The sequence below is a fragment of the Phascolarctos cinereus genome, unplaced genomic scaffold (genome assembly GCF_003287225.1).
Source record: "Phascolarctos cinereus isolate Bilbo 61053 unplaced genomic scaffold, phaCin_HiC Scaffold_3;HRSCAF=262, whole genome shotgun sequence".
NCBI lineage: Eukaryota > Metazoa > Chordata > Mammalia > Diprotodontia > Phascolarctidae > Phascolarctos > Phascolarctos cinereus.
Genome location: NW_027555736.1, coordinates 253,567,479 through 253,588,886, shown reverse-complemented (window position 1 = coordinate 253,588,886; position 21,408 = coordinate 253,567,479). Strand labels below are relative to the sequence as shown.

Below are 21,408 nucleotides of genomic sequence, written 5' to 3'. Positions count from 1 at the left end.
AATTTTATACACATAAAATGTAAACAGTCAGTCCTTATGGAGTCCTTGCAATTAGTCTTTGGTATATATCTTATATTTCTTTTGGTTCTTGCATGTCAAATCTTCTACTAAGTTCAGTTATTTTTTATTCAACAAAATTCTGAAAGTCTGACAATTCATTAAATGCCCATTTTTTAAAATTCAGGATTATTTGTTAGATATTTTCAGACAGAACCCTGTTTTTTGTTTTTTCTCTTCAATATATATATTGCTCCAAGACCTGTGGTCTTTTAATATTGCCACTGCTAGGTCTTGTGTGATTTTAATTGTGGCACCACTATATTTAAATTTTTTTTCTTGTTGCTCATAATATTTTATCCTTGAGCTGAAGGTTTTGGAATTTGACTATGATATTCCTGTGGATTTACCTTGTAAGATCTCTTTTAGGTGGTGATTGGTGGATTTTTTCTATTTCTATTTTCCCTTCTTGTTTTAATTTTTGAGGACAAATTTCTTTAATTATTTTTTGTATTACTCCATCAATATTCTGGTTTTGATCATAGCTTTCAGGTAGTCCAATTATTCTTATGTTTTCTCTTCTTGATCTGTTCTCCAGATCAGTTTTTTTTTTTTTGGCTAGGCAATGGGGTTAAGTGACTTGCCCAGGGTCACACAGCTAGTAAGTGTTATGTGTCTGAGGCCAGATTTGAACTTAAGTCCTCCTGAATCCAGGGCCAGTGCTCTATCCACTTTGCCACCTAGCTGCCCCTGTCAGTTGTTTTTCTTATGAGATGTTTTTATATACTTCAAATGCATTCTGAAGCACATTATTACATAATGTAATATGATTAAAATTCTGAAGGAAAATTATGACTTTCTAACCAACTATGAATTAAAGCTATAAAATGGGGGGTGAATATGTGAAAGATTAGAAAAGATGTAAGTCTAGGAGGCAATAAAAAACTTTGAGGGAAAAGTCAAAGATGACTAAAATGGTTGTGAACAATCAGAAAATGATTACAATTAACAAAAATAGTGGAATTAGGGTGGGTAGAAGGTCAGGTTTTAGGGGGAAATGGTGGATTCCATTTTTGGAAGTCTTCACCGTAGTAAAAAAAATATCTCATTGTGAGTTGGTATTTCTCGCTTTTCTAATGTGGCAATATAAAAGATAGATTCAGATTTTGCCTCTAATATCCTAGTTGTGTGACAAATAACAAGTTATTTTTCCTTTCAGTGACATTTCTGAGAATTTAAATTACAAATAGATAGTTTTTGGTGTGGGTTCCAAGAACGATTTTTCTACAGAAAAGAAATCAGGTCTGTCCTTCCTCCCCAAAACAACAATAATAACCACAACACCAAAAATTATACATAAAGTGATCTTATACATGCATGTCTAACTTCTTTAATACTTTCATGTGGTGGATCTGTGATGTCATTGAGGTAGTTATTCTCTACATCATTTCACACCTTCACATTCTGTGCAACTCTGGTCTATACCTTTCCATGAATCCTCCATTGGATATTCATTCAAATGTGGTAGGAGGATTTCTTCTATGTTTTGATGTTACTTGGATTTCAATGTAGTGGCTGGCCCATTGGTTTCCTCTCACTCTTAGTAAATAAATGACTTATTTTTTAGTCTTCCATCTTCTTCATTCAGGTTCTCATGTATAAATCATCATTGCTAAGATGTTGTAGCCTATACACAACAATCAAACATCTTTTTTAGACTTTTGGGTAATAGAACATTTTAAATGTTTAAAGACTGTGGTATTCCAATATTCAGAGCCACAAAGAACATTAATGGCAAAAAGATGGACCTTGTTTCATGAAAAAGTAGCTGTTTTTAGAAGCAATGTATAATTGTCCAAAGTGAGCTCAAGTTACCCTCATTCTCTCATGTTCTTTGGCCATGACAGCCCATATAATAGACTTAATATTAATTTCAAATGTGTTTGGGTTTTGGAATCATACACAACTGTGTTACATTCTTTTCTTCTTCTAATAGTTTGTCTATTAGTGAAGACCCTGGTCAATGTAAGCCAAAAAAACCCACTGCATGTAAATCTTAATTCTTGTGCAGTTGTGATTTTTTAGTTTAATGAAAAGGTTATAACAATATTTTAATTGATTGAGGTTTCTTATTTATTATTTTTTAAACAAAAGGAATGTTGAAAGATCTAGGATATTATTATAAAAGGCACCACTGTTATGAAAAGAAAAGAATGTGATTGCCATGTATTGAGAATTTACCTGTCTACCACCTCCTGCCCATCCCCTCATTTTAAAAAATTAATTTATTTTGAATTTTTAACAATTACTGCCATAAGCTTTTGAGTTTAAATTTTTTTTTTTCTGTCTCTCTCTCTCCTCACCTCCCTCCCCAAGACAGGTTGCAATCTGGTATATGCTCTTCATATACATTCCTATTCTGTGTATTTTCACCATAGTCATGTTGTAAAGAAGAATTAGAACCAATAGAAGGAACCACAAGAAAGAAGAAACAAAACAAAACAGAAGAAAAAAAGAGCAAACAGTATACTTCTCTCTGCATTCAAAATCCATGGTTCTTTCTCTGGATGTGGATAGCATTTTCCATCGTGAGACTTTTAGAGTTGTCTTAAATCCTTGCACTGCTGGGAAGAGCTAAATTTCAAAGTTAGTCATCCACAATGTGGCAGATACTGTGTACTGATACATTATGCTGGTTGTGCTAACTTCACTCAGCATCGGTCCATAAAAATCTTTCCAGATTTTTTTGAAGTCTGCTGCCTCATCATTTCTTATAGCACAATAGTATTCCATTACATTCATATGTCACAGCTTGTTCACCCATTCCACAATTGATGGACATCCCCACAATTTCCAAATCTTTGCCACTACAAAAAGAGCTGCTGTAAATATTTTTGTACATGTGGATCCTTTTCCAATTTCTATGATCTCTTTGGGACACAGACCTAGAAGTGGCATTGCTGGGTCAAAGTGTGTGCACATTTTGGTAGCCCTTTGGGCATAGTTCCAAATTGCTCTCCAGAATGGTTGGATCAGTTCACAACTCCACCAAAAATTATTAGTGTTCCAATTTTCCTACATCTTCTCCAACAGTTATCATTTCCCTATTTTGTCACATTAACCAATCTGAAGGATGTGATGTGGTACCTCAGAGTCATTTTGATTTGCATTTGTCTAATAAATAGCGATTTAGAGTATTTTTTATATGACTATGCATAGTTTGAATTTCTTCATCTGAAAACTGTCTGCTATATCCTTTGACCATTTTTCAAATGGGCAATGACTTGTATTCTTACAAATTTGACCCAGTTCTCTATCCATTTTAGAAATGAGGCCTTTGTCAGAGACACTGATTGTAAAATTTTTTTCCCCAGTTTTCTGCTTCCCTCCTAATCTTGGTTGCATTGACTTTGTGCAAAACTTTTCAATTTAATATAATCAAAAATTATCCATTTTGCATTTCATAATGTTATCTGTCTCTTGTTTGGTCATGAATTCTTCCTTTCTCCATAGATCTTCATAGGCAAACTATTCCTTGCTAACCTAGTTTCTTTATAGAACCAGTCTTTATATCTAAATCATGAATCCATTTTGACTTTATCTTGGTGTAGGATGTGAGATGTTGGTCTATGCCCAGTTTCTGCCATACTATTCTCCAGTTTTCCCAGCAGTTTTTGCTAAATAGTAATTTCTTTTCCAGAAGTTGTAATCTTGGATTTATGAAATAATAGATTTTTATAGTCATTAACGTTGTGTCTTCATACCTAACTATTCCACTTATCTATGACTCTATTTCTTAACCATTACCAAGTAGTCTTGATGATTGCTGTACAATTTAAGATCTGGTACAGCTGGATCACCTTCCCTTGCATTTCTTTTCATTAGATCCCTTGATATTTGAGACCTTTTGTTGTTCCAGATGAATTTTTTTTGTTTTTTTTCTAGATCTATAAAATAATTTTTGGTAATTTGATTGGTATGGCACTGAATAGGTAAATTAATTTAAGTAGAATTGTCATTTTTATTATGTTACCTCAGCCTACCCATGAGCACCTGCTATTTTTCCAATTATTTAGAACTGACTTTATTTGTGTGAAAAGTGTTTTGTAATTTTGTTCATATAGTTTCTGAGTTTGTTTTGGCAGGTAGACTCCCAAATATTTATAATGTCTAAAGTAACTTTAAATGGAATTTCTCTTTGTATTTTTTGCTGTTGACATTTGTTGGTAGTATATAGAAATGCTGATGATTTGTGTGGATTTATTTCATATCCTGCAAATTTGCTAAAGTTGTTTATTATTTCAAATAATTTTTTACTTGATTCTGTAGGATTCTCTAAGTATGCCATTATATCATCTGCAAAGACTGATAGCTTTGTTTCTTCTTTGCATATTCTAATTCTTTCAACTTCTTTTTATTTGCTAATTGATATAGCTAACATAGTACAATATTGAATACCAATGATGATAATGGACATCCTTGTTTCACCCCAGATCTTATTGGAAATGCTTCTAGCTTAGCCTCATTACATATAATGCTTGCTGATGGTTTTTTGATAAATGCTACATATCATTTTAAGGAAGAGTCCATTTATTCCTATGCTCGCCAGTATTTTTAATATGAATGGATGTTGTATTTTGTTAAAAGCTTTTCCTGCAGCTATTGAGGTGATCATGTGGTTTCTGTTAGTTTTCTTGTTGATAAGATCAATTATGCTGATAGTTTTCCTGATATTGACTCCTGGTATAAATCCTACCTGGTCACAGTGTATTATCCTTGAGATAAATTGCAGTAATCTCTTTCCTAATATTTTATTTAAAATTTTTGCGTCATATTATGTAGGGAAATGGGTCTATACTTTTCTTTCTCTGTTTTGGCTCTTCTCAGTTTCACTATCAGCACAATATTTGCATCATAAAAAGATTTTAGTAGGGCTCCTTCTACACCTATTTTCCCATATAGTTTAGGTAGTATTGGAACTAGTTGTTCTTTAAATGTTTGATAGAATTCACTTGTAAATCAATCTGGTCCTGGAAATTTTTTTCTTAGGGAGTTCGTTGATGGCTTGTTTAATTTTTTTTTTCTGAAATGGTGTTGGCCAAGTATTCTATTTCCTCTTCTGTTAATTTGGGCAATTTATATTTTTGGAAATATCCATCCATTTTGCTAAGATTGTCAAATTTGTTGGCATACAGGTGGGCAAAATAGTTCCTCTTTCTTGTTTTGTTTTCCTCTTCATTGGTGATGAATTCACCCTTTCCATTTTTGATCCTGGTAATTTGGTTTTCTTCTTTTTTTTAAATCAAATTAACCAAAGATTTATCTATTTTATATTTTCCCCATAAAACCAGTTCTTAGTTTTATTTTTTTATTTCAATAGTTTTCTTAATTTCAATTTTATTAATCTTTCTTTTTCAAAATTTCTAATTTGGTATTTAATTGGGGATTTAAAATTTTTTAATTTTCTAGCTCTTTTAGTTTCATGCCCAATTCACTGATCCCTTCTTTCTCTGCTTCATTCATATAAGCATTTAGAGATATAAAACTTTCCATAAAGACCACTTTTACTGCATCCTATAAGTTCTGGCATGTTGTCTCATTAATGTCATTCTCTTGCATGAAATTATTGATTTTTTCTATGATTTGTTGTTTGACCCACTCATTCTTTAGGATTAGATAATTTAGTTCTCAATAATTCTTCAGACTATCTTTCCTTGGCCCTTTATTACATGTAATTTTTATTGCATCCTGATCTGAAAAGGATGTATTTAATATTTATGCCTTTCTGCATTGGATTGTGAGGTTTTTATTCCCTAGTATATGGTTAGTTTTTGTGTAAGTGCCATGTACCACCAAATAAAATATATATTTGGGGCAGCTGGGTGGCATTGTCCTGGATAAAGCACTGGCCCTGGAGTCAGAAAGACCTGAGTTCAAATCTGGCCTCTCACACATAACACTCACTAGCTGTGTGACTCTGGGCAAGTCACTTAACCTTACTTGCCTTACCAGAAATAAATAAAAGGTATATTCCTTTCTATCCCAGTTCAATTGTCTCCAGAGGTCTGCCATATCTAACTTTTCTACAATTCTCTTAATTTCCTTAAGTTCTTTCTTCTTTATTTTGTGGTCAAATTTAACTAGTTCAAAGAGGGGGAGGTAGAATTCCCCTACTCTAGTATAGTTTTGCTGTCTATTTCTTCCTGTATCTCCCTTTACTTCTCCTTTAAGAATGTGAATGCTATAGCATTTGGTGTGTACATGTGTAGTAATGATATTACTTCATTGTCTATGGTACCTTTTAGCAGGATGTAGTTTCCTTCCTTATCTCTTTTGATCACATCTGTTTTTGCTTTTGCTTTGTCTGAGATCACAGTTGCTACCTGGAGATTTTTTTCTGAAGGAACTCATTTGTGGCTTACTCAATTTCCTTTTCTAATATTGGATTATTTAAATATCCTATTTCCTCTTTCTGTTAATATGAGCAATTAAAATTTTTGTAAATATTCATACATTTCATTTAGGTTAACTGATTTATTGGCATATAATTGGGGAAAATAGCTCCTAATACTTTCATTTCCCTTTCATTGGTGGTGAATTTACCCTTTTTATTTCTGAAACTAGTAATTTAGTTTTCTACTATCTTTTTTTTTAATCAAATTAACCTTCTCGGAGCCAAGATGGTGGAGTATGCAGTAAGTCACAATCACTCTATCTTTTTGCTTCTTAATAAACAAGAAAATAGCAACCTAGGAAAAATCCTGGAATAGCAGAACTGGCAGAAAGATGGGGTGGAGCAATATCTTAGTCCAGTAAATTTGGAGGATCAGCAAGAAAGGTCTGTTTCACTAAGGTAAAAGGGAAACACATTCTAGGACAGGAAGTGTCCCAGCAAGCTGGTGGCATGCTCCACCTCAGTAAACCACCAGGAGCTGCTGAGTCCCAGGCTGGTAGAGCAGGCAAATGCCAAGACCAGGACTTCCACGTGCCAAAGGCTTAGCCTGGGGGCACAGACAAGGGAAGAGGCAGACTGCAACTCAGAGAACCACCATGTGCACTGGCACAACTCCAGATGGTCAGGCATCTTCCAGCAGTGGACTTCCATGTGCTTTGGGACAGTCCTGGGTGGATAAGCTTCCCCCAGCTGCCAGACATCCTTATGTTCTTGTGCAGCTCTGGGTGGGCAGGCTTCCTCCAGCAGGCAAATGTCCCTATGATTCAGTACAGTCTCACACAGATAGGCATCTTCCAGGGGTGGGACCTCCATGTGCTTCAGTGCAGCCCCAGGCAAGCAGGCATCCTCCAGCAGCCTCTCTGTGCTTCAGCAGAGCTCCAGAAAACACAGAAAAACCTGGCCCCCAGAATAAGAAGCTTGGGACAGTGCCCCCTGTGCTCCAGTAGGAGAGCTCAACTTTAAAAGTCATGGAATAGGCAAACATTATGAGCAAGAAGCAGAAAAGAACACTGACCATAGAGAATTATTATGGTGACAGAGAAGATCAAAACATAACCTCAGAAGAGGACAACATTGTCAATATATTTACATCTGAAACCTTAAAGGAAAATGTGAATTTATCCCAAATCCAAAAAGCCTTCTTGGGAAATCTCAAGAAGGGTTTTAAAAGTAAAATAAAAAGGTAGAAGAAAAATTGGGAAAAGAAATGAGAGGTATGCAAGAAAGAGTCAATAATTGGAAAGGGAAGGACAAAAATTGACTAAGAAAACAACTCCTTAAAAATACAATTGGCCAAAGGGGAAAGGAGGTACAAAATGTACTGTACTGCAGACAAGACCTCCTTAAAAAGCAAAATTGGCCAAATGCAAAAGTAGGTACAAAAGCTTAACTGAAGAAAACATTTCATTAAAAAGTAGCATTGGGCAAGTGGAAGCTGATGACTCTGTGAGGCATCCAGAATCACTCAAAATCAAAAGAAGAAAAATAAATAGAAGAAAATGTGAAATACCTCTCTAGAAAAAAAGAACTGATCTGGAAAAGACATCCAGGAAAGATAATTTAAGAATTATTGATCTACCTAAAAGCCATAATGAAAAAAAGAGCCTGGACAGCATCTTTCAAGAAATTATCAAGGAAAATTGTCCTGTAACTGAAGGGGAAAATTGTCACTGAAAGAATCTACTAATCACCTACTGAAAGAGATCCCAAAATGAAAACCCCAGGGAATATTGTAGCCAAATTTGAGAATTATCTGTTCAAGGAGAAAATACTTCAAGCACTCTAAAACAATAATTTAAATATCGTGGAACCACAGTAAGTATCATGCAGGACCTTGCAGCTTCTACATTAGAAGATCAGAGAGCTTGAAACATGATCTTCTTTAAGGGAAAGGGGCTTAGATTACAACCAAGGATGAATTACCCAGAAAAACTGTGCATAATCTTTTAGGGGAGGAGATGGATATTCAATGAAATTGGGGACTTCCAAATCTTTCTGATGAAAAGACTAGAGCTTAACAAAAAATTTGATCTTCAAACACAAGACTTAGAAGAGGCATAGAAAGGTAAACAAGAAGGAAAAATAAAACATGATATTCAATAAGGTTAAATTGTTTACATCTCTACATAGAAAGATGATACTTGTAACTCTTGAGACCTGTATCATTATTATGATATTTAGGAGGGGTATACATAGGCAGAGGGTGTGAATATAAGTTGACTTTGATATGATGCTAAAAAATTAATTAATTAATGAGTGAAAAAAATAATTCTACTAGAAGAGGAAAGGAGGAGACCGAAGAGGGTAAATTGCATCATGTGAAGAGGCTCAAAGATCAAGAGGGAAAGAAGGGAGGGAGGCAAGTATTGTTTGAACTTTACTCTCATCAGATTTGGCTCAAAGAGGGAAGAACATGCACACTCACTTGGTATACCCAAATCTATGCTATCTATAGGGAATTAGGAGGGCAAAGGGGAAACAAAAAGGAGTGGGGCTGATAGAAGGAAGGGCAGAATAAGGGAGGTGATGATCAGAAGCAAAATAGTTGAGGAATGAAAAGGATTAAAGAGAAAGAAAAGAATAAACATAGGGGAAAATAGGATCGAGATAAAGACACAGTTAGTGAATAATTGTGAATGTGAATGGGATGAACTCTCCCATAAAATGGAAACATATAACAGAATGGATTAAAAACCATAATCCTTCAACATGTTGTTTACAAGGAACCCATTTGAAGCAGAGAGATACACAAAGAGTAAAGGTAAAGAGCTGGAGCAAAATATATTATGCTTCAGCTGTAGGGGGAAAAAAGACAAAGGTAGCAATCCTGATCTCAAACAAAGCAAAGGCAAAAGTAGATCTAATTAAAAGAGATAAGGAAGGAAATTACATCCTGCTAAAAGGTTCCATAGACAATGAGGTAACATCATTACTAAACATATATACACCAAGTGCTATAGCATCCAAATTCTTAAAGGGAAAATTAAGTGAGGTACAGAAAGAAATAGACAGCAAAACTATACTAGTGGGGGACCTCAACCTCTCACTGACAGAACTAGAGAAATCTAATCACAACATAAGCAAAAAAGAAGTTAAGGAGGTGAATAGAAATTTAGGGTTAGAGATTGTAATTAGACAAAGTTAGATATTGTAGATGTCTGGAGAAAATTGAATGGGGAGAGAAAATAATACCACTTTTCTCAGTGGTACATGGCACGTATACGAAAATTGACCGCATGCTACGGCATAAAACCCTAAAAATCCTATGTGGGAAGAAAAAATAGGAAATGGATCTTTTTTTCAGATCATGATGCAATAAAAATTACATGTAATAAAGGGCCATGGAAAGACAGACTAAAAATTAATTGGAAATGTAATAATCTGATCTGAAGGAATGAGGCCAAGCAACAAATCACAAAAACAATCAATAACTTCATCCAAGAGAGTGACAATAATGAGATAACATGGCAAAACTTATGGGATATACCCAAAGCAGTTCTTAGGGGAAATTTGTATCTCTCAGTGCTTGCATGAATAAAATTGAGAAGGAAGAGATCAATGAAATGGGCTTGCAACTAAAAAAGCTAGGAAAAAAACCAAATTAAAAACCTCCAATTAAATTCCCAATTAGAAATTTTGAAAATTAAAGAAGAGATTAATAAAGTTGAAATTAAGAAAACTATAGAACTTATGAATAAAACTAAGCTGGTTTCATGAAAAAAAATAGATAAACCTTTGGTTAATTTGAGTTAAAAAAAAAAGAAAACCAAATTACCGTTATCAAAAATGAAAATCGTGACTTCACCAGCAATGAAGAGGAAATTAAAAGAATAAGTAAGAGCTATTTTGCCCAACAGTATGCCAATAAATCTGACAATTTAGTGAAATGGATGAATATATTATAAATTGTGCAGTTTAACAGAAAAGGAAATAAAATACTTAATCCCATTTTCAAAAAAGAAATTGAACCAATGAATTTCCTACAAAAAAATTCTCCAAGGGCAGATGGATTTTTTTAGATTATTTATTTTTACTTTTCAACATTCTCTTTCATTAGATTTTGAGTTCCAAATTTACTCCCCATCTCTCACTTCCCACCCCATCCAAGATGGTGTTCAATTTGATTTTCACATTAGTCATATTGTAAAGAAGAAGTAGAACCAATTGGAGAAACCATGAGAAAAAAAGAAACAAATGAAAATGAAGAAAAAAAGGAAAAGAGCAAATAATATGCTTTGATCTGCATTCAGACTCCATAGTTCTTTTCCTGGACATGTACAGCATTTTCCATCATAATTCCATTTGAAATTTCTTGGATCCTTACATTGCTAAGAAGAGATGAATCTATCAAAGTTAGTCATCACATATTGTGGCAGTTATTAAGTACAATGTTCTGCTGGTTCTACTAACTTCACTCAGCATCAGTTCATTCAAGTCTTTCCAGTTTTTTTTCCAAAGTCTGTCTGCTCATCATTTCTAATAGCACAATAGTATTCCAATATATTAATATACTACATCTTGTTCAGTCATTCCCCAACTGATGGGCATCCCCTCAATTTCCAATTCTTTGCCACCACAGAAAGAGTTGCTATAAATATTTATGTACATGTGAGTCCTTTTCCCATTTTTGTGATCTCTTTGGGATATTGACCTAGAAGTAATATTGATGGGTCAAAGAGTATGCACATTATTATAGCCCTTTGGGCATAGTTCTCAATTGCTCTCCAGAATGGTTGGATTAGTTTACAACTCCAGTAACAATGCTTAAGTGTTCCAGTTTTCCTGTATCTTCTACAGCATTTATATTTTTTTTGTTTTGTCATGTTAGCCAATCTGATAGGTGTGATATGGTATCTAAGAGTTGTTTTGATTTACATTTCTCTAATCAATAGTGATTTAGAACATTTTTTCATATGACTATAGATAGCTTTAATTTCTTTAGAAATGAGGACTTTATCAGAGACATTGATTGTAAAAATTCTTTCCCAGTTTTCTGGTACCCTGCTTCTTGGTTGCATTGACTTGGTGCAAAACCTTTTCAATTTAATGTAATCAAAACTATGCATTTCATAATGTTCTCTATCTCTTCTTTGATTATACATTCTTCCGTTCTTCATAGATCTGAGAGGTAACCTATTCCTTGTTCTCCCAGTTTACTTATACTATCACCCTTCATATATAAATCATCTACCCAGTTTGACTCTATTTTTGGATATGGTATAAGATGTTGGTTTCTGCCATGCTATTTTCCAATTATTCCAGCAGTTTTTGCCAAATAGTTACTTTTTATTCCAGAATATGGAGTCTTTGGGTTTATCAACCAATAGGTTATTATAGTCATTGACTACTGTGCCCTGTGCTTCTAACCTGTTTCACTGATCCACCACTCTATTTCTTAGCCAGTACTAATTAGTTTTGCTAATTGCTGCTTTATTATACAATTAAAGATCTGGTATAGCTAGATCACCTTCCCTGGCATTTCTTTTCATTAATTTCCTTGGTGTTCTAGACCTTTTGTTCTTCCAGATGAATTTTTAAATTATTTTCTTCATTCTGTAAGGGCCAATGGATTTACAAGTGAATTCTACCAAACATTTAATGAACAATCAATTCCAATGCTGCATAAACTACTTCGAAAAATAGGCAAAGAAGGAGTTCTAATAAATTCTTTCTATGATACAAATATTATGCTGATATCTAAACAAGGAAGAGCCAAAACAGAGAAAGAAAATTATAGACCAATTTCACTAATTAATATTTGTGGAAAATTTTTAAATAAAATATTTGCAAATAGGTTATAGCAACTTATCATGAGAATAATAACTATGACCAAGTGGGATTTATACCAGGAATGCAGAGTTGGTTCAATATTAGGAAAACTATCAGCACAATTGACCATATCATTATCAATACTAATAGACATCATATGATTATCTCAATACAGAAACAGCTTTTGACAAAATACAGCACCCATTCCTACTAAAAACATTAGCAATGATAGGAGTAAATGGAGTCTTCCTTAAAGTGATAAGTAGCATCTATCTAAAACCATTAGCATATGTAATGTGGACAAGCTAGAAGCATTCCCAGTAAAATCAGGGGTGAAACAAAGATGTGCATTATAATCACTGTTCTTCAATATTGCACTAGAAGTGTTAGTTTTAGCAATAAGAAAAGAATAAAGAAATTTCAAGAATTAGAATAGACTGTGAAGAAATAAAAATATCACTCTTTGCAGATGATATGATCATATACTTAGAAAATCCTAGAGAATCAACTACAAAACTATGTGAAACAATCAACAACTTTAGCAAAATTGCAGGATATAAAATAAACTCACATAAATCATCAGCATTTCTGTAGTGTACCAACAGAGGCAGCAGCAAAAGATAAAAAGTGAAATTCCATTTAAAGTAAGTATAGACAATATAAAATATTTGTGAGTCTGCTTGCAAAGAAAAACTCAGAAACTATATGAACTCAATCACAAAACACTTTTCATGCACATAAAATCAGATCTACATAATTATAACAACTGTCTGCTGCTCACTGGTAGGCCAAGCTAGTATAATAAATTTTAACTGAACAGTTCTACCTAAATTAATTTACTTATTAGTTCAATGCCAATCAAATTACCAAAAATTATTTTATAGAAATGGAAAAGTAATAACAAAATTCATCTGAAAGAATAAAAGATTCAGAATATCAATAATGAAAAGAAATGGAAGGGAAGTTGGCCTAGCCATACCAGATATAAAACTGTATTATAAAGCAGCAATCATTAAATCTACTTGGTACTAGCTAAGAAAAAGAGTGGTAGATCAGTGGAATACATTAAGTACACAAGACACAGTAGTCAATGACTGTAGTAATCCCTTGTTTGATAAACCCAAGGACCCCAACTTCTGGGATAAGAACTCACTATATGACAAAAACTGCTGGGAAAACTGGAAAATAGCATGGCAGACACTAGGCATAGACCAACATCTTAAACTGTATACCAAAATAAAATCAAAATTGGTATACAGTTTAGACTTAAAGGGTGAGACTATAAACAAATTAGGAGAGCAAGGAATAGTTTAACTCTCAGATCTATGAAGAAGGGAAGAATTTATGACCAAAGAAGAGATAGAGAACATTATAAAATGCAAAACTGATAATTTTAATTACTTTAAATTAAAAAAGGTTTTGCACCAACAAAACCAATGCAACTAAGATGAGAAGGGAAGTAGCTGGCAAACAATTTTTACAAGCGGTGTCTCTGATAAAGTCCTCATTTCTAAAATACATAGAGAACTGAGTCAAATTTATAAGAATACAAGTCATTCCCTAATTGACAATTGGTCAAAGGACATAAACAGGCAGTTTTCAGAGGAAGAAATTAAAGCTATCTATAGTCATATAAAAAATGCTCTAAATCACTATTGATTAGAAAAAATGCAAATCAAAAGAACTCTGAGGTGCCATATCACACCTATCAGATTGGCTAACATGACAAAGCAGAAAAATTATAAATGTTAGAGAAAATGTGGGAAAATTGGAACACTAATGCATTGTTGCTGGGATTGTGAACCCACCCAACCATACTGGAGAGCAATATGGAACAATTCTTCAAAGCCTATAAAACTGTACATAGTCTTTGGCCCAGTAATACAACTTCTATGTCTGTTTCTCAAAGAGATCACAAAAATGGGGAGAAGACCAACATGTACGAAATTATCTGGGGCAGCCCTTTTCATAGTGTCAAAATATTGGAAATTGAGGGGATGCCCATCAATTGGGGAATGGCTGAATAAGTTGTGTTATATAAATATAGTGGAATGCTGTTGTTCCATAAGAAATGATGAATAAGCAGACCAGAAAAATCTGGAAAGACTTGAATGAACTGATGCTGAGTGGAGTGAGCAAAACCAGGAAAACATTGTATATAATAACAGCAACATTGTGTGATGACCGACTTTGATAAACTTAACTCTTTTCAGAAATCCAATGATCTAAGACAATTCTAAAAGACTCAGTGGAAAATGTTATTCATATCCTGAACCATGCAGTTTGAATGCAGGTCAGAGCATACTATTTTCTCTTTTTTTTTGTTTCTTCTTTCTCATGTTTTTGTCTTTGGTTCTAATTCTTCTTTGCAACATGACTAATGTGAAAATATGTTTAATTTGATTTTGTATGTGTAGCCTTTATGAGATTCCATGTTGTTTTAGGGAGGGTGAGAAAATTTGGAACTCAAAATCTTATAGCAATAAATGTTGAAAAGTAAAAACAAAGAAATAAAAATTTTAAAAAAGAAAAAAATAAAAGATCAATGTCAAAAAGGAAGTGAAGGTGATATAAAAACACATTAATAACAATTTCACAAAGTAATCAAATTAATGGATGCTACATCTGTTTTATTTTTGTTGATACACATAGACACATATGAAATAAGCTCCTAGTTTTATTTATTAGCTCAATGGTTTTCTTTAAATTTTGTAAATTTCTCCTTTGATTTTCAGGATTTTAAATTTGTTGTTTAATTGGGAATTTTTAATTTATTCTTTTTATTTTTTTAACTTTTATGTCCAGTCCATTTATTTTCTTTTTCTCTCTTTTATTGGTGTAAGTGTTTAGAGATACAAAATGTCCTTTAAGTCCTGTTTTTGACTGTGTCCCATAAATTTTGGTATGTTGTCTCATTGTTGTCATTCTCTTTAATGAATTATTGATTGTTTCTGTGATTTATTCTTTGACACACTTATTCTCTTGGGTTAGATTACCTTCAAATTAATCTTTAATCTATATTTCCATGGCCATTTGTTGAATGAATTTTTTTATTGCATTATGATCTAAAATTTAATATTTCTACTTTTATTCATTTAGTTGTGAAGTTTTTATGCCTTGGTCATAACATGGTCAATTTTTGTGAAAGTGCCATACAACACAGATAAAAAGGGTATACTCCCTTCTATTCACATTTCAGTTTTCTCCAGAGTTCTATCATATCTAAATTTTCTAAAATTCTATTCATCTCCTTAACTTCTTTCTTCTTTATTCTATGGTTAGATTTATCTAGTTTTGAGAGGGAAACATTGACGTCCCTCACTGGTATACTTTTACTGTCTATTTCCTCCTATAACTCATTTCACTTTTCCTTTAAGAATTTGGGTGCTATACCATTTGGTGTATATGTGTTTAATATTGATATTAATTAATTGCCCCTGCTAATATCTTTTAATTAGGCCCATTTTGCTCTAGCTTTATCTGAGATGGTGTTTGCTAGCCCTACTCGTTTATTTTTTAACTTCTGCTGAAGCATAATAGATTTTGCTCCAGACCCTTATTTTTATTTGTGTCTCTCTGTTTCAAGTGTCTTTTTTGTAAAGAATATATTGCTGGATTCTGGGTTTTAATCCATTCTGCTACCTGCTTCTGTTTTATGGATGATATTGTCCCATTCCCATTCACAGTTAAGATTGTTAACTGTGTATTTTCTTCCATCCTATTTTTCCCTGCTTATCTTTCTTTCTCTCTCTTTTTTACCTCATGTCTCCTCAAAAGTCTATTTGCCTTCTGACCACCATGTCATGCCCTTCCCCTTCTACTTCTGTGTAGGATAAGAGATTTCTACATTCCACTGAGTGTATGTTATTCCCTCTTTGAGCCAATTGTGATGAGAGTAAGGTTCAAGTGTTGCCTTCCACTCCCAATCATCCTCTCTCCATTGTAAAAGGTCTTCCATTTATGCCTCTTTTATGTGAGATAATTTTTTCCATTCTTCTTCTCCCTTCTCTGTTCTCCTAGAGTATCCCAGAGCATCCTTCTTTCTCAGCTCTTTCATGTTTTTGAAACCATCCCATCATAGTCATCTCACACCTTTGCCCTCTGTCTATGTTACTCCTTTTAAAGGCCCCAATAATGATAAAGTTCTTAGGAATTTCAATTATCTTCTTCCCATATGGGAATGTAAACAGTTCAACCGTATAGATTTCCTTATCGTTCCTCTTTCATATTTACTTTTTGATGCCTCTCTTGAGTTTTATATTTGAAAGTCAGATTCTGTTCATGTCTTGTCTTTCCATTAAGGAGCTCTCCTCGTTGAGTTTTTGTGTCTCTTTTTCTGTTTGGCCAATTCTACTTTTTAATGCGTTGTTTTCTTCAGTTCATTTTTGTCTTTCCTTTTCCAAGCTATTGGCTCTCTCTTGCATACCTCTCATTTCTTTTCCCAATTTTTTTTCTACCTCTCTTATTTGACATTTAATGTCCTTCTCAAGCTCTTCCAAGTAGGCTCTTTGGGCTTCAGACAAGTTCATATTCCCTTTTGAAGTTCCAGATGTGGGTTTGTTGACAATGTTGTCCCCTTCAGAATTTCTGCCTTGATCTTCACTGTTCCCATAATAAGAATCTGTAGTACATTTCTTTTTGCTCATGATGTTTGCTTATTTCTTGACCTTTAAAAAGATTGAGATCTTCTGCTGGGGAGCAGAGGGAACTAGCCCAAGCTTCTTGTGTTAGAAGCCTGGGGCTGGTTACTCACTTTGTGTGCTGGGGCCTCAGATACTGGCAGCTGGAGGCTGTAGAGTTCCGGCAGCTTACCTGGTGTTCGACTGGAATCAGCAACACTGGAACTCTAGGGGTAGAATTGGGTGATCTGGCCTCTGGAGACTGCCTGCTCACCTGGACCTTTTCTTCCACTTTCTTTGGCTCCTTTCAGATGGATGTTTCACTGTGGCTGTATATTTCTCCACCTGGGGTTTTCCGCCTTGAAGCAGTGCTTCCCAGAGTTTTCCTGAGGCACTGGGACAGTTGACTGTCATAGAACACTGAGGCACATGGTGTTTTTGTGAGCACTGGTTCCTCTGTCCTTACTTAGGCACTTGGGGGTCCTGCTTTTGGTGTTTGCCTGCTCTACCACCTCGGGTTCAGGATCTCCCTCTCATATGCTGAGGTCAAGCTTTCTGCTAGCTTGCTGTGATGCCTCCCATTCTGTACTTCTCCCCCTCCCCCAGGGCAAGAGGGGCCTTTCCTGTTAATCCCTCAAGCTTCCTGGGCTACTGGACGGCTGCGCCCCTTCTTTCTGCTGGTTCAGTTGTTGCAGGGTTTTTTCTGGAGTGATATTTTCTGGGCTGTCAGAGGTTAATAAGGGATGGTGAGAATGACTTCTTATTTGGCTCCCAGAAGCGGAACTGCATGGTGATATTCTTACTTGATGTTTGTAATTATGTCAGTCCCTCACTGGGTAATCTCCAGTAGCTCCCTAGTCCATCTAAGATCAAAGCCGCTTTCAGGTAAGGATTACTTTTAGCTGCTTTTATGTAGTTGTCTTGTGGGTTTTTATCTTGATCTTCTCTGTTACCATAACTACTTTGTTATGGTTAGCTTTTTTTCTAGCTTATCTCTTGACTTTTAATTTTAAGTTTATGTTAAAGTTGGGCTCTTCTCTCAGTGTGGAGGGCAGTCTTCCAAACTTCAGGAGTTTTTTGATGCTATTTTCTGAGCTGCTTCTAGAGTTCTGTAGGTTTTTGGGTCTTCCAATTTCATATGGCCTAAGGAGAACTTTGGCCACTGCTATCCTAGCTTGTGTTGTAGTCTTTTCCCTGAAAGGAATATTGTTTCCCTGTAGCACTACAGAAGTGCTAGGACTCCTCCTGGCCCTGGGACTGTGACCAGGTCCTTTGTCCATGTAATCTGGATGTCAAAGTCCACCTTTTGTTTTTAATACCAACCTTGGTGTTAAAAAGTGAAGAGTACAGAAATGTATGGTAAATGTGAGTAGCATACAACATATAACTAATGACAAATGTGTCAAATATAAAGAAGAAGCAAAGCAAGGGGAACAGAGATTAAGCATTTTAATAAAGCATGCTATGTGCTAGGCACTATGCTGAGCATTTTACAAATATTATAACATTTGATCCTCAAATCTTTAAAGTTGGTAGTTATCCCCATTTTATAGTTGAGGAAATAGGAAAACAGGGGTTAAAGTGACTTGTTCAAGGTTACACAGTGATTTAAGTGTCTGAGGCCAGATTTTAACTTGGGTCTCCCTGATCCCAGGCCCATTACTTTATCCACTGTATCACCAGTTGCCTCTAGACATAAACAAACTAAAGGTATTATTAACATATAAATTATAAGAAAAAATATATTGCTCGTGTAATTATAAGAGGTAGATCCAGAAAGCAGGTAAATCCTGCATCAGATTGTGGGGAATTTATGAGAAGATTTGGACAAGAGTCTCACTGGATAGATAAGAATGGATGGTTTGTGAGCTACATCTTTGAAGAGTATCCAAATTGAAGTTATCATAGGTCCATTTGAATATTTTAATGTTCATACTAAGGGATAAATGAAAAATAAAATAAAAATAAAAAAACCCTTTAAAACATCATTCTTAATGTTCAGGGATAAAAATTTTAAATGTCATATTTAAGTAATTGTTTAGTTCTTTTGATTGTTAAAATATAGTTTTTTAATGTAACACATTCATATAGATATATACGTATGTACATGTATATATGCATATATATGATTTTAAACTTACTATGTCTTAATTGAATTTAAATGAAAGTTTTGTGAGTATAAATTTTTAAAAAGGGAACAATATTGTTAATACAGAGTTTAAATAAATGAGTTGTAACTATGGAACTATTAGAAAACTTTAAAAGTAAGTGCATGTTCTATTTTTTATGTTTTTCAGCTTCTCCATCAATTAAACTCTTGGTGGATGATCCCATAGTTGTAAATCCTGGAGAGGCCATAACTTTAGTATGTGTTACAACAGGGGGTGAACCTACCCCTACACTTACCTGGGTAAGGTCCATTGGGACTCTTCCTGAAAAGACTGTATTGAATGGAGGAACTTTAACTATTCCTGCCATCACATCGGATGATGCTGGTACTTATAGCTGCATTGCCAACAATAATGTGGGGAATCCAGCCAAAAAATCCACCAATATCATAGTGAGAGGTAAGTTTACCTAGAGAATTAAAATTTCATTTCCCCAAAAATCCAATTTCTCAAGATATAAATGGTGGAAGTGGTAATGAGACATGTACATCTTTATTTAAATAAAATGTGCCTATATAAAATTATTTGAAAAATATTGTTTTATTAAGGGCTTTATAAATCTTTGAATCTTTTAAGAATCATAATCGTGTCATAGGAATACAGATGCATTCACCATAAAGAGTCAGTGCACATTTTTCATCTCAGTTGTTTCCTGAACAAGATATGTTTCCTGAATATAGTATGGAATTATCCTTGTACTGGGTCTTTACTTGTTTTATTGATATCTTTGTCATCCTGCTAATAACAAAGGCTTTAAGCAGACTTGATAACAAAATCGAGTTGATGAACTTCAGTGAGCTCTTGATCTTGGTTTTAAAAGTGACTTAAAAGTCAGATATAAGACAGTCAAAGACACAAGTCAGACAAAAGACTGTGACAGAAGATTCAGACAGAGAAAGGAGAGATCTTCTTAAAGGAGAGAACACCAGAAATTTCACAATGTTCTTTTTGAGGGAGAGGATAGAGAGAGAAGAGACATACAAATATCAGACTGCAAACATGAAAAGAAGCCTCTATAGCCATGTGGACTTTATATGAAACCATACAGACATGAAAGAAGAGACTATTATCATGAGAAGGGAAAGACATTTAGAAACTTTAATGAACACACACATCTTCCTGAAACAAAGACTTGTTATTCTACAGGTTTTGTTTTATGGCCATGAGTCATGGAACACTGTAGTCTCTGAAGAATTTGAAATAATATCACTTAGAGGGAAATGGAGATATGCAGAATAGGTGTGAATGTATCACAAACATGGAATTACAAAGAATAAAAGCAAAGGTCATCATCAAAAAATTATGGAAAACAAGAATATTGGCTTGTCAGAAGGCAAAAGTGAGGGATAACTGAAAGACTGTTTCTGTGCCCTGTTGGTATTTTCATGTCAAAGGAAAGTCTCTAGGTCACTGGGTAGAGCACTTCTGATGAATTTATAGAACATAGGCAAATGCTGCACTGAATGTGCAGGTATTGCATGGTTTGAAGAAAAATCACATATGATATCATCAAAGATCCAATTGAATATTTGAAAAAGTAAATAAAACTTGGCTTTCTAGCCTATATGTATGCCTGAAAGCTAAGGATTCTTAGGAAAATTAACCAAATTTCATGTTTGCATACATATATATGTTGTATGTGTGTGTGTGTGTGTGTGTATACACATATACACACAGCCCCCTCCAAAAACAAACAAACCAACCAGCCCAGGATGATGAAACGTTATTAAACATTATTAAGAGTGCCACTAATGTGAACCTGGTTCATCAAATCCAAAAATGATACATGGATATAATAGTAATGTTAATCTTTTTTAAAATATATTTTACATAATTAAATATTCCCCAATTACCTTTAGAGATTTTTAACATTCAATAAAAAAAATTTAGCTACAAATTCTCTCCCTCCCTGATACACTACCAAAGTAACATGATATCAATTATACATAGAATATGATATCAATTATACATGGAAAACATGCAAAATATATTTCCGTATTAGCCATAGTACAAAAGAAAACCCACCCACCCACCAAGAACACTAAAGAGAGTGAAAGAAATATACTCCAATCTGTACTCATATTGATCAGTTATCTCTCTGCAGGTTGATAACAGTTTTCATCATAGGTCCTTTGGGATTGTCTTGTATATAATTGTCTTTATCAGAGTAGTAAAATCTTTCACAGATGGTCATCTTACAATATTGCTGTTACTATGTATAACAGTCTTCTGGTTCTGCTCACTTCACTCTGCATCAGTTTATGTAAGACTTCCCAGTTTTTCTGAAAAAAATCTGCTTGTCATTTCTTATAACACTATAGTATTCCATCACAATCATATACCACTGCTTGTCCAGCCATTCCCCAATTGATGGGCATCCACTCAATTTCTGATTATTTGC

At 34.2% G+C, this 21,408-nt stretch overlaps 1 protein-coding gene across 1 annotated transcript in view; it reads left to right on the top strand.

Annotated features, from left to right (window-relative positions):
- Positions 1-21,408, top strand: part of MDGA2 (MAM domain containing glycosylphosphatidylinositol anchor 2) — a 754,553-nt gene that overhangs the window by 282,284 nt on the left and 450,861 nt on the right. Inside the window, exon 6 of the mRNA XM_021004762.2 lies at positions 19,137-19,406. Coding sequence (XP_020860421.1) covers positions 19,137-19,406 — 270 coding nt within the window. The remainder of the gene's footprint in view (positions 1-19,136; positions 19,407-21,408) is intronic.